The sequence below is a fragment of the Felis catus genome, chromosome A2 (genome assembly GCF_018350175.1).
Source record: "Felis catus isolate Fca126 chromosome A2, F.catus_Fca126_mat1.0, whole genome shotgun sequence".
NCBI classification, from domain to species: domain Eukaryota; kingdom Metazoa; phylum Chordata; class Mammalia; order Carnivora; family Felidae; genus Felis; species Felis catus.
The window spans coordinates 54,086,666-54,100,055 of NC_058369.1; the positions used below are offsets into that span (position 1 = coordinate 54,086,666).

General features: G+C 54.9%; 1 protein-coding gene across 2 annotated transcripts in view; it reads right to left on the reverse strand.

Annotated features, from left to right (window-relative positions):
• Positions 1-13,390, reverse strand: part of PLXND1 (plexin D1) — a 60,020-nt gene that overhangs the window by 35,258 nt on the left and 11,372 nt on the right. For both annotated transcript variants that reach the window (XM_023250044.2, XM_011280229.4), the window contains exons 2-5: positions 4,647-4,823; positions 1,587-1,718; positions 1,228-1,328; positions 1,008-1,137 (exon numbers count right to left, since the gene is read on the reverse strand). In XM_023250044.2, coding sequence (XP_023105812.1) covers positions 1,008-1,137; positions 1,228-1,328; positions 1,587-1,718; positions 4,647-4,823 — 540 coding nt within the window. The remainder of the gene's footprint in view (positions 1-1,007; positions 1,138-1,227; positions 1,329-1,586; positions 1,719-4,646; positions 4,824-13,390) is intronic.

Here is a 13,390-nt window from a genome sequence, read left to right on the forward strand (position 1 = left end):
AGTACTTTTCACCATCTTGCCATCCTATCTTGCGCGTTCTCTCGCTCCACAAGCATGTCAGCTGCTCAAGGACCAGGGCTTTTTCTGTCTTGTTCATTGCTGTGTCCCCAGAGCCTAGAGCTGCTGTTAGCACATAGTAGGTGCTCAATGATCTATGCGATGAACGAATAAATGAATGGATGTATGGACAAACCTGTGCCTGGTCTGCTTGTGGACATAAAACATGTGAAGGGCTCTGTGATACATAATCATGCGGAGTGGGTGCAGAGGAGTCCCAGACCCCACCTGGCCCATTAGAACCACCATCTCCCCCCTGTTGATAGGTGAGGATAGCCAGCCGCAGGGAGGTCACTGAGGGCAGGGCTGAGTGGGGCCCAGGCCTGCCTGTCCCTCAGCCCTCCCCAGACTGCCTGCTATGGGTGGGGAGGGGGCTGTGGCAGCTCCAGGCCTTCCTGAGCTCAGGCGAGGCAGGGAGTCCCTGCCTCCACACTGCAGATTCATCTGATCTGTTTCTGAGCACAAGAAATAGCAGCCTGGCACTTGGTGGTCCCTCTGACCCCTACCTGTACCGGGCCCAGGAAGAGGCAGGGGGTTGGGCACTGACTCTCCTTGTATCCCCCCAACTTGCTCCCTCCCTCTTGAGACTCTGGAGCCTGCCTCTGTTGAGTTCAAATCCCAGCTCTGCTCCTCCCTAGCTGTATGACCATGAGCAAGTCACTTTACCTCTCGGTGCCTCAATTTCCTCCTCTGAAAAACGGGGATGTTAAGAGCATCCACTTCATAGAGTTGTATAAGGACCAACACAGGTGGACATCATGCACACGCAAGTGTGGGCACTCAGTAAGTGTCAGTAAAGCCCAGTCATTCTCATTCCTTGCCTCCAGGTCCCAGGGGCACTGGGGGCAGGAGTCTCTACCTCTCAGGGCTTGGGGGCCAGGTGAAGGGCAGCTCCCCACCCTGTGTCCCCTCCCCACCCTGAGCTGAGTCCCAGCTCCCCTGGGACTCACTGGATACTCCTGGTGCACGTCGATCTCTGCAGGCAGGACAGTCATGGCGGGACAGCGGCTGGGGCCCTCGCTGGCACTGGTCCAGAAATGCTGCTGGCTGTAGTTGGCGCAGTCTTGCTGCAGGGTGCACCTGGTGCGGCATGGCACAGGTCAGGACCCCGGCGGGCCCCTGGCCCCACTGCAGCTGCCCACACCCTGCCTCTGCCCCCGGGAGCCTCACCGTGTCTCCAGGGCACACCAGCCACAGTAGGCGTCGGCTGCACCCACGCAGTCCCCGCAGGTGGCGTGCACAGCACAGGCGGCGACTCTCACCCTGGCCATCTAGAGGCAGAGGGGAGGGCCCAGCTCAGCGGGGCTGCCGGCCTCTGCCCGGGGAATCGGCAGTGGCGAGGGCCACGAGAGGCCGGGGAAATTGAGGCTCGACACTTCAACAGGGGAAATTAGGGGAAACACGGCTTCCCTGCAGAGGTGATGTGTACACGGGGAAGGCGTGGGAAGGGAAGGCGCCCCTGGTGGGAGGCAGAGAGGAAGAAAGCCCACGTGTCCTGGGACCCCGTCAGGCCAGGGCTCTGGCCTTACCTGATGGGACGTCATCAGATAAAGGTAACCGGGGTCTGCTGGGTCGAACTGCATGACGTGGTGCACAGGCTCCCCGTAGGCCACCGTCACCACCCGCCTGCTCACCACCTGCATGCTCTCGTTCAGGTTGATCTGTGGGGGTGGGGCGTGGCCGTCAGGGTGATGGGGCACTGGGAGGGTGCCCACGGCAGGGGATATGCCCCTGGAGGTGGGGATCTGACTCAGGCTTGGGGTCTCAGCCTCATCTTCTTGCAGACCTTCTGGTGGGAAATCACAGACATATAAGGGGGGCGGTGGCTTTGGCCTCTCCACCTTTGCCTCTGCTGTGGCCCCACCAGGAACTCCCTCCCTGGCTGATCTTCTCCATCACATCCTGCCCTGGGAATACATGCAGACCTTACACTTTACAAAAGATTCTCTGGGCAGCTGTCTGGCATCATGCCTAAGAGCAGGGATGTGGGTTTGAATTCCAGCTTTGACATTTACGTGCTGTACAAACGTACAGGTTGTCACTTCCCCTCTGGGAGCCTCGGCTTCCTGACCTACTAGGACTAATGACGGCACCCGCCCCTCGGGACGGTGGTAAGCACAGATGGAGAAGATGCCTGCGAAGTGCTGATGGGGCCACACTTCTCATGCCTCCCCTCTTGTGCCCATTTCACAGATGAGGAGATGGAGGCCCAGAGAGGCTACAGACTTGGTGAGAGTCATAAAATGAAGACACTTCAGGGTCACAGTGCAAGCCCAGGCCTATCTGACCCCACAGTCCAAGGATGAGGCTAGAGGGTGGGGTCCAAGGTCCTGGCAGGAGGAAGACCAGGACCAGCTGAGGCCTGGAAGCTTCTCTGGCTCTGAGAGTCCCTCTGCATGTCCTCCTGAGGACAGACAATGTCCACAAGAGCCCCATCAAACTTTGTTCTTTTTCAGCTGGCTCCTCACACTTCCAACACATTGCCTTGTCTAAGGCCCTGCCAGGCCCTGACTTGGGACCAGTAGTTTAGATGTCTCCCTGGGCCTCCTACTGCCTGGGCTTCTCTGTAGGCTCCAAACCTTTGGTAGCTCCCGCCTGCTTATGGAATAAACTTGTTCTTGTATTCAAGGCCCCGACAACCAACCCCAACTTACTCCGCCAGGCTCATTTCCACCCATTCAATCCAACACAAGCATTCCAGCCTGTAGGCCTTTATCCACGCTGTGCTCCCTGCTGGAGTATTTCTCTTCCTCCACTTTCAGCCAGGATCTGTCCTCCCAGGGCCTCTTCTGGAAGAGTTTCTCAAATGCCCTCCACACACCAAATTAAGATTACTCTCTTCCCAGGCTCCCACAGGCTCTGTTCCAGCCCAAGACATCACCTGTCCCAGGTGACCTCTGGGTAGGGTCTGCCCAGGCAGCCTGGCCCCTGCTCAGTCTACGACCTGCTCCTGCCCTTGCCCCAGGCACCCGGCAGACACTTGGTTTATTTTCACTCCTTCAAACGTCTATTGAGCACCTACTGTGCTCCAGAGCCTGGGCTAGATGCTATGATCTAAGCCCCGAGCAGGGAAGGGCTGGTGGGAGAAGGTGGTGCCCAGCGCAGGGTGGTGGGTAAAGAGGCCTGGGTCAAGGGGTCATGTGGGCTCCTGGTCAGCTGGCCCAGGGGCAGCTGTGTGACTTCGGGGCAGTTGTTTCCCCTCTTGGAGGTTTAGCGTCCTCACCTGGGAAATGGGGATCCTGGCACTACCTGCTTCACAGGGGACAGCAGACTCTGACCACAGTCTGGGATGGTCTGGCCCATTTCCCTCATGACAGATGAGGAAACTGAGGCTCAAGGTGAGAAGCAGCCACCCCCAGGTCACACAGCTGGGACCAGCAGAGCCAGGATCCAAATCCAAGTATCTGACCCCAAAACATGAGTCTCAGTGTCTAAGGACCCTCACTGGGATTTCAAAGGCTAAGAAGGATGCCCACCCCACCCCATTCCCTCCCTGCTCCCACACCTGCACATTTCACCACTGCTAGCGGGCCAGCTAAGGTCCCGGGGCCAGGTGGCCAGGGCTTCAATCCCCAGCCTACCCCTTGGCCCGTGGTGTCCGCCTGGGCAGCTGAGGGAATTGAGTTATCAGATCTGAGTCAATTAGGCCAGGGCCTGGCACACACTGGAGCTGTGCCAGGCAGCTGACTTTCCTAACAGGCAGAGGGTGGGAGGTGGCTGGGAGGAAGCCGGCCCAGGCCCTGGAAAGCCCTTCCTACCCCGTGGTGGGGAAAGCAGGTGCCTCTCATCCTTCCCAGCTCCACGAGTGTTGGGGCCAGGCATCGTCACCTCCAGAAACCAGTCATCTTGGTCGGGGAGATCTTCCGAGGGCAGCCAGCCAGGTGGGGGAGGGAAGGGCAGTGAGAGTCCCCACTTGCCAGGCTGTGGCCTTCACCCGTCAAAGCCTAACAGCAGTCTCAAGAGCCAGGGCTTACAACCCTTCCCAGATGGGTAAACTGAGGCCCAGAGAGAGAAAGTGCATTGCCCAAGGTCAAGTAGCCAGCAAGTGGCAGAGCCTAGAGACTTGAACTCAGATCCCTCTGCTTCAAAGCCCAAGTCCTAGAGACCAGAGGGAAAGGCCCTCTCTCAGGCCTGGTTTCCTTCTTCTGCAGGACAAGGCAATTTGTTATGAGCAAGAGTAGAAGAAACAGATGTGAGGGACGCCTGGGTGGCTCAGTCGGTTGAGCGTCCGACTTCGGCTCAGGTCATGATCTCGCGGTCCGTGGGTTCGAGCCCCGCATCAGGCTCTGTGCTGACAGCTCAGAGCCTGGAGCCTGTTTCAGATTCTGTGTGTCTCCCTCTTTCTCTGACCCTCCCCTGTTCATGCTCTCTCTCTGTCTCATAAATAAATGTTAAAAAAAAAAAAAAAAAGAAGAAGAAACAGATGTGAAAAATGCTTTGTAAACTGTAAGGTGCCAGACAAACCAGAGAAAATGAAGGCCAGTATTAGACCTGTAGACCTGTAGTGTCCACCTGTGCAGCCTACCCAGGCTCACCCCCCACACCCTCCACCTCCCTCAGACTCCCCAGCCCTGACCCCCCAGCCCTACCTTGAGCAGCCGCCCACTGACTGTGCCCAGGAAGACCACTGTGTAGTTGCTGACACTGGCCACGGCCACAGAGGAGAGGCCCGGGGCTCGGAACACAGGCGTGGCCTTCAAGGGCTGCAGGACGGACAGTGGGTGCTGCAGGTGCGCAGCCCCACAGTCCAGTTGCTCCGGCTGCAGCTGGAAGAGAAGCAGTATGTCACACCTTGGCTCTAGAAACTTCTTTGGCTCCATGCCCACACTGTATGTCAGACCTCAGCATCAGAGCTTTAAAATCACGCTGCCGTTTTACACGCCCTGCTCTGGGCTGGGGCCCAAACATAAGCAGGACCTTATCCCTGATCGCAGACGGACCCCTGACCTCAGCTTCAGTCCCAGAGCTGCCTCGGAGACATGACATTTCAGGTAGTAAGAACCACATAGGAAAAGTTATGGGACGGAGGCAAGAAGAGCCGGCAACGGGGCAAGGTCAGGAGGCCGGGAAGGTGAGGACAGGGTGAGGCCTGCACATCCTCATGACCTTGGAGCTGCCCCTCCTGACGGGTCACAGCGGGCAGAGCAGAGGAGCCCACACCAGACCATCCTCTGCTTCAATTTACCTGCTGATACCCAAGAGGTATCCCTCCTGCCTTGGCTGGGTCTCGACAGCAACCAGGGGCGTTTCCTTCTCCCAGGTCCTCTGCTCTGACCCCGGCACCACCATCCAAGTTCCCAACAGCTCACCAGACCCCACTGAGCCCCTCTCCTTCTTGCCCAAGATACATCCCCCCACCTGCCCACATCACAGATGGGCAAACGAAGGCAAGGCGAGTCCAAAGGCACAGCCCTGCCATCTGCATCAGCCCAGTGCCACTCCCAGTGGCGACCCAGTCCCACCACACACTGGAGTGGGACCAACGCAGCTGGTGACCCCAGTCCCCAGCCACTCCCTGGACTCATTCCCACCTCCCCCCGTGTCTTGTTGCTTCTTCCAACAGTGCAGTTTGCACAAAGATACAAAACAGGCCTCCAGGATGCACCTTGGAGAAGATAACTGCGCAAATCCACAAGGATGCAGACACAAGCATGGTTTAGAAGAGGAGGCGGGGGAACACAACCTCAGTGTCCAGCAGGATTGAGCATGAAAATAATGACGCATGGTCCAGGAGGGCTGGCCCCACCCCTTGGTGACACCTCAGATCTGTATGGATTATGACGGAAAGATAGCTGGCTGAGAAAAGTCACAGGATATCATAGGGACCATTTTGGTAAAGCTAGTGCATACACAATGAGGTAACGGTCACAACAGTAGACACATTAACAGGCTGTGTTTATGGAGAACTGAGATTGTACCAGGACTGTGCATCGACTCCCTAAATCCCGGCAGCCCTATGAGGTCCCATGTCACAGATGGGGAAACTGAGACTCACAGGGGAAGGGGCCTGCTCTGGATCAGTTGCAATGTCGTTCTTCTACAACGAAAAACTGGCAGCAGACTTGAGCCACACCTTGGCCCCCTGGAGGCTGGGATGTGGGCATCGGCGGGTCTGAGCAGGGATTCAGAAGGTCACCAGAATGTAGCATCAGAACGGGCTTTAGGGTGTAGCCTTAGAGTCATTTTGTTGTGGCTTAAAAAAATTTTTCTTGGGGCGCCTGGGTGGCTCAGTCGGTTAAGCGGCTGACTTCGGCTCAAGTCATGATCTTGCGGTCCGTGAGTTCGAGCCCCGCGTCGGGCTCTGTGCTGACAGCTCAGAGCCTGGAACCTGTTTCAGATTCTGTGTCTCCCTCTCTCTCTGACCTTCCCCCATTCATGCTCTGTCTCTCTCTGTCTCAAAAATAAATAAACGTTTAAAAAAATTAAAAAAAAAACATTAAAAAAAATTTTCTTAACGTTTATCCATTTTTGAGAGAGACAGAGACAGAGACAGAGCACAAACTGGGGAGGGGCAGTGAGAGGGAGACACAGAATCTGAAGCAGGCTCCAGGCTCTGAGCTGTCAGCACAGAGCCCAACGTGGGACTCAAATTCACAAACCATCAGATCATGACCTGAGCTGAAGTCGGACATCAACTGACTGAGCCACCCAGGCACCCCCCAAAATTATTTTTTTTCTTTTTGTTTTAACTTTTATTTATTATTGAGAGACAGAGAGAGACAGAGCATGAGCGGGGGAGGGGCAGAGAGCAAGGGAGACACAGAATCTGAAGCAGGCTCCAGGCTCTGAGCTGTCAGCACAGAGCCCAAGTGGGGCTCAAAACCACAAACCACGAGATCATGACATGAGTCGAAGCTGGATGCTTAACTGATTGAGCTACCCAGGCGTCCCTGTTGTGTTTTGTTTTTTTTTTTTAATTTCTCATTTATGCTTTTTGTAAGCCTAAGCCACTGGTGATGTGCCCGTATGGGTTTTGCTCTACAGCTCAGCTAGTTTTCAAAAACAAACAATAAATACGAGGTCCGCCCATCCTTGGGTGAATACATACAATTTGGGGCCCCACAGGCTTCCAGGTGGGGCCTGTATCCCACAGCGTCCCTGGGGGGCCAGGCCCTGAGCCTGGGGGTGGGTGGGGGAGGGTGGAGCTGGGGCCACCCGGAGGCAGGACCCATGAGTGGGTGGTCTTCCCCAGGATGGCTGGAGGTGAGCAGACAAGCCACCTCACTTCTTCGAGCCGCAGTTTATTCAACTATTAGGTAGGTACATCTCTTGCACCCTCCCTCACAAGAACAGGATGAGATGATCATTCACCATGAAGCGCCTGCACTGTGTGTAAATGCTCCAGAAGTATTGTCAGACACTGTTGCCATTTCAGATATGAGTGTCACTAAAATGATTATTATAAAGTGGAATTTGGAACAAATTGTGCCTACTTCAAAAGTTTTCCAGCTGGACTGCCCAGGAGCACCTTAAGTTAGCCCTTTTGGTCTGGGCCCACTCTGGCCTCAACCTGTCCCCCTGAACAAGGGAGCCCTTTAAAAATGCAAAGAAATGGGTGCCTGGCTGGCTCAGTTGGTTAAGCATATGGCTTCGACTCAGGTCATGATCTCCTGGTTTGTGAGTTTGAGCCCCACATAGGGCTCTGTGCTGACGGTTCAGAGTCTGGAGCGTGCTTTGGACTCTGTGTCTCCCTCTCTCTCTGCCCCTCCCCCACTTGCACGCTGTCTCTCTCTCTCTGTCAAAAATAAATAAACGTTAAAAAAATGTAAAAATTTTTAAAAAATGCAAAGAGGTCTCTTCTGCTTGAAACTTCTGATGGTTTACACAACACTCAGAATAAACAGTGGATCCTAATCCTCCCTTCAGGGGCTATGAGCCCATCTAAGCCCATCCCATACCTTCCTCACCCACACTCCTCCTCCACTCCAGACACACGGGCCTCATTTCTGTTGCTCATACACTGGGCCCTGCCTCAGGGCCTTTGCCCTTGCTGTTCCCTCTGCCTGGGGTGTCATTCCCAGACAGCGTCTGGGGTGTCACAGAGTTGGCTCCTTCTTGTCTTTCAGCTTCAGACCTACCCTGCCTGACTTCATTCTGTATGCCCGAGGTGGGGGTCAGCTGTGGAAAGAGGGTGCTGAACCATTTCCCTGGCCGCCTCTCCCAGGTCCTGGGCTCACCCCTCAGCAGTCCTGCAGCTGCAGGGAAGAGGTGAGGGGGGCACTGTCAGCAAGCAGGCAGGAGAGTGGGCACTTGGGCCCAAGGCCTGCCACGAGGGAAGCTTCTACTAGGGGTTACGTAACTTTTCTTCACTGAATATGGATTACTTGCGTCACGAAATAATAAGCTGTTTTAAAATTAAAATTGTAAACCCTTGCCTGGGGGACATGATTTTCCTCCCTGAGCTCTGAGAGAGGGGGAGGGAAGGGAAGACCCGGGAGGCCCCAGATGACACCTCTGGGGTTTTCTGCCCCGGGCCTTGCAATGGGGGACCCCAGCCAGCCAAGAGAAGCCGGACAAGGCACCCAGATCACAGTGATTTGTGGGCTGGGCGGCAGAGTGGATGAGGCAGGAGCACGCTGGGAATCCAGCTCTCGCCTGCCCGCCCTGACGTTCACAAGCCATTAATTCTGTACCGAAGGAATTTTCTAAAAAGCCTTTCCTCCAACTTTTTTTTTTCTTATCCTAAAAATAAAATCTAAAAAAAAATTTTTAAAGGAGAAGTAACCCCTGTCAGCTGCTCTGAATGATCTGTGCTCTGAGGGGGAAGCTGACTCCCCGACCGGCAGGAGAGATCACAAGGCTGCAAACTGGCTCAAAAGTGGAAGCTGGGAGACGTGTCCACCAAGCAGGCGGGAAATGCCTCCCCTGCTGGGGGAGTGGGCTGCAGGCTTGGGAAAGAGGAGACAGTGGCCTTGGGGACGGGACAGCCAGCCCAAGTGTGGCCTCAGCCGAACTTGGTCCCCAGGGGCAGTTAGCTCCACAGGCTCAAAATACCGCCCGGACCCTATGACAGACACTGTCTGAAATTCCTCCCCTAGCACCCGCCTTCTTTCAAGTCTCACTTTGCGTAGGTCTTTCAAAACACAAATGCCCCTGAGAGCAGGGGAGGGCCGGCCGATCACAGCAGTCCCCTCCAATCCAGTGGAGCCACCATTCCAGGCACAAAACTGGTTAACTCCTCTCCGGAATAAAACCCTTCTCCAGCTCCTGGCTGTCCTTAGGAGCAAGCCTGGCATTCAAGGCCTTTGGATCTGGTTCCAACCGCTTAAGCTTCAAGTCTTGCTCTTTTCCTCTGTCCCACCCTCTGCTCTGACCACACCAACCTCTGCAATTCCTCAAATGTGGCCACACCTTCCCACCAGGGCTCCTGATCCTTCATAATGTTATTCCCTCAGCAGCCAATGCCCTTCCCACACCTCTGAGCCCTCATACTTCCCCTGGCCCATCAGTCCCCCTTGTCTTGACTCATGTTATTCCCTTTGTCAGACATGCCCAGGCAGCAAATTTTTCACCAGCTTTCAAGATGTGCCTCAAAACACACACACACATACACACACACACACACACACACACACACACACACACACACACACCCCCTCTTCTGTGACAGCACTGTTCTGGTCACCACTTTCATTTATCATGATAGCATAAACATGAGCTTCTCCAGGGTGGAGACTACACTCCAGTGTGAGTGTTTCCTAAAGAAAGGAGACTAATTTTGACTAAAGTGTGATTGACTGTATTCAGCTGCTGCTTTTCCAGAGATTGAGAGCAACGCTGCCATGCTGGGTGCTGGAGAACGAGACCGACATATGGGCCAACCGTATGCCGTGTGTGTGTGTGGCAACACGGGAATCGGGTGTTCAGACCCAGGCGGCACCTGGCTGCTACTTTTAGTTCCTCTAAAAGCCTCAGTTTCTCCCTCTCTGAAATGGGATGAGCAATAGCTGGCTGCTGGTCTCAGCTTTTTCCTGAGAGCAGGACACACCCTCCCTCTTCAGCTAGCTGCCTCCTGGGGCCAAAGCTCTGCTCTGCCCACTCTCCCATTAAAACTCTGACATATTGATTTCACTACCAACTGTAATTGTGTTGACTTTCTCTTCCCAGGAAGCCAGTGGGAGCACGAGCTTCAAGAGCCCAGTTTCTCAGGCCTCTGCATCCTGCCCACGGACCCCACCAAACCTCAGCCCCACCGCAGGTGGCTCCGAGGAGGATGAGGCGGCAATGGGGGGCCGGCGTGGCAGGCTGCAAGGCCCAGTGGTTCCGTCCTGGCTATAGACTACACCGGCTGTTGGGGCTTTGTGCTTGGGAATTGAGGGCACTTTTCCGCCTCAAGTTTTTGATGGTTATTGAATCGAGATCCCAGGAAAGTGAAGTTTAACTGTGAGGACCTGGAAGGGCGCAATGGCTTTCGAGTATTAAAAAATATACCTGGGCTGGGGCTGGACCAAACCCCCTTCTATTCACCCTCCACGGTGGCCAAAGGGAGCTTTTAAAACTGCAAAGCACTAAATGCAATGTGGGACCCTGGAAAAGGAAAAAAGAATATTCGTGGAGTAAAGTCTGGAGTTCAGTTGAGAGTAAAGTATTAAGTTGGTTTCTTGGTTTTGACAAATGTACCATGGGAATGTAGAACCTTAGCAATGGGGAAAACAGGAAGGAGGGTACGCAGGAACTATCTGTCTTTGTACCTTTCCTATACATCTAAAATTATTCCAAAATAAAAAGGTTATTTAAAAAAACAAGCAGGGGCGCCTGGGTGGTTCAGTTGGTTAAGTGTCCAATTTCAGCTCAGGTCATGATCTCAAGGTTCATGGGTTTGAGTCCCACGCTGGGCTCTGTGCTGACAGCTCAGAGACTCGAGCCTGCTTCAGATTCTGTGTGTGTGTGTGTGTGTGTGTGTGTGTGTGTCCCTCTCCCGCTCTCATTCTGTCTCTCTCTCTCTCTCTCTCAAAAATAAATAAACATTAAAAAATTTTGGGACGCCTGGGTGGCTTGGTCGGTTAAGCGTCCGACTTCGGCTCAGGTCATGATCTCACGGCCCATGAGTTCGAGCCCTGCGTCGGGCTCTGTGCTGACAGCTCAGAGCCTGGGGCTTGTTTCGGATTCTGTGTCTCCCTCTCTCTCTGACCCTCCCCCGTTCATGCTCTCTCTCTGTCTCAAAAATAAATAAACGTTAAAAAAAAAATTTAAAAAAAAAATTTTTTAAAGAAAAAAACAATCACAAACCAATTTGTGTCACCTCTGAAGCTCAACAGCCTTCCATGGATCCCTAGTGCCCTCAGTATAAACCCAAACTTTGCTCCTGGGCTCTCAAGACCCTGCTCCACCTGGCCTGCCCCCCTCCCACCCTGGGGCTCCCCTCAATGCTGTTCCCTGCCAACTCTTCCTTCAGCTCGGATAGCCAAAGAGGATGAATTCTCCGTCAGGAGACTGCTGCAGAGACAAGGACTAGAGGAGACGGAGCAAGCAAGGACCAGGTAGGGTGGTGATGGGGGTCTGACAGGCAGCCTGCAGGGGGCCACAAAAGCCACTAAACTCTGCAGGATTGTTGCTTCACACAAAGCCCTGTTGAATAGCCCCTACCCCCACCCTTCTTCAGAAGCCCTAAGGATAAAGGGGGAAGCATTGTCAAGGTTCACCCATGGTACCCAGGTTGGGATTTGAAGCCACACTTGTGACCCCAAACCCAAACTCCCCCTTCTAACTTTAGCCCCTGCAGTTTCTTGGAAACCACAGCTAATGGCTATGGCTCCAGACTCCACTAAGCCGACGCCTCCACTGACGATAAACTGAGTCATTGAAAGAGCCATGGGCCTACTATGTGTCGGCCCAGGGAGGAAACAGGATGGACCTGGCTCTAACGGGCATCCGGCAATGACCCCACACCAAGGAGGAAGTCGCCTCCCGCCTGGGAAGGAAATACCAGCACCTCCCAGTGGGTGATCAAGATGCTTATTTCCTGGAGGGGTGGGCGGAGACAGAATGTCCAACGGAGCCACAGAAAACAGTCAAGAGGCCTGGCTCCGAGCCAGAGGTGAAACCGAGGCACAGAGAGGGGCAGAGGCTTCCTCAGGACAACAGTGTGATAATTCCCTACCTGACGCCAGGCTGCCTGAATCAGGCAGGAAAAACCTAAGAAGTAGCAATGGACACAGCAGCTAGGGTAGACCCTTCCAGAGTTTCAGAGAGGAGCACCTCTGTATCCCCGACCCTTCTCTGGAGGAGGTGGGTCACCCGGCCCCAGGGCACTGAATTCATCAAGGCAAGCTGAGACCATCTGGAAGGGTCGTGTCAACCTGCCAGCCAGGCCATCCTTAGCACGATATGTCTGTCTAGCCACAACTGGCACCCTAGACTCTGCCACCAAGCTGGACACAGCCTGGAGGGACAGCCCCCAGGCTGAGATCAGGGGCCTGGCTGGATTGAAGACCTGCTGTGTGTAGGCCCCAAGCAGAGCTACCTCACAGGCACACTCTTGTTGTGTTCCCATTTTACAAACAGAGAAACTGAGGCTCCTGATGTACTAAGTCTTGTGGCTCATTACTCGCTCTGGGATGCCACATCCCGTCTGAGCCTCAGTCTCCGCATCTGTAAAGTGGGGACAATAACAGCACCCTCCATAGAGAGCTGCTGGAAAGAGCTCAGCTCACAGCAGCCCTTGAAACTGACAACCGCGGATACTCAGTAAACGTTCCCAATTAGTGGTGCAGGTCACACGGGAGCCTGGCAGGACAGACAGTTCCACCACTTCCCAAAGTCAAGCATCCACCCTCACCCACAGCGAGGATGGGTGCTGGGAGCTCGGCCGAGGCCTGCTCCGCTCAGGCCTGCCTGGGAACTACTACCACAGCCGCTGACTCAAGCAGCCATTGTTTTGTTAGCTGGACGTGGCCCCCCAGACACCCGGCTCCCCCTTCTTGAAGCTGTTTCTCATTCTGGCCCAGCCTGGCCCCATTTCCAGCCCTGCCCCCTTCCCCTCGCACCGCCCCCCACCCCCGGGGGGTCCCAGAGGAACACAGTGTGGGATGGGCAGCCAGCGACTCTTCTCCTCTTCCCTGGCCAGGGAAGTCACTCCCTCTCGCCAGCTCTAATGGGGGGGGGGGGGGGGGAGGAAGGCGGGCAGAGTGCTGCGGCTCCAGCCCCTCCTTTCCCTGGAACAGTTTCTGTCCCAGCCTCTTCCCCTGGAGGGGATGCCGGCCAGGAGAAGCTGAGAGCTGCAGCTGCCTCTCTTGGGCACATTTGGCCTCCTTCCTTCTGGGGCTAAGGGGCCCTGGAGACTGGAACTCACACCCTGCTCCCTGTCCCCTGGGTGTTGGCCTCCATCCCAGAG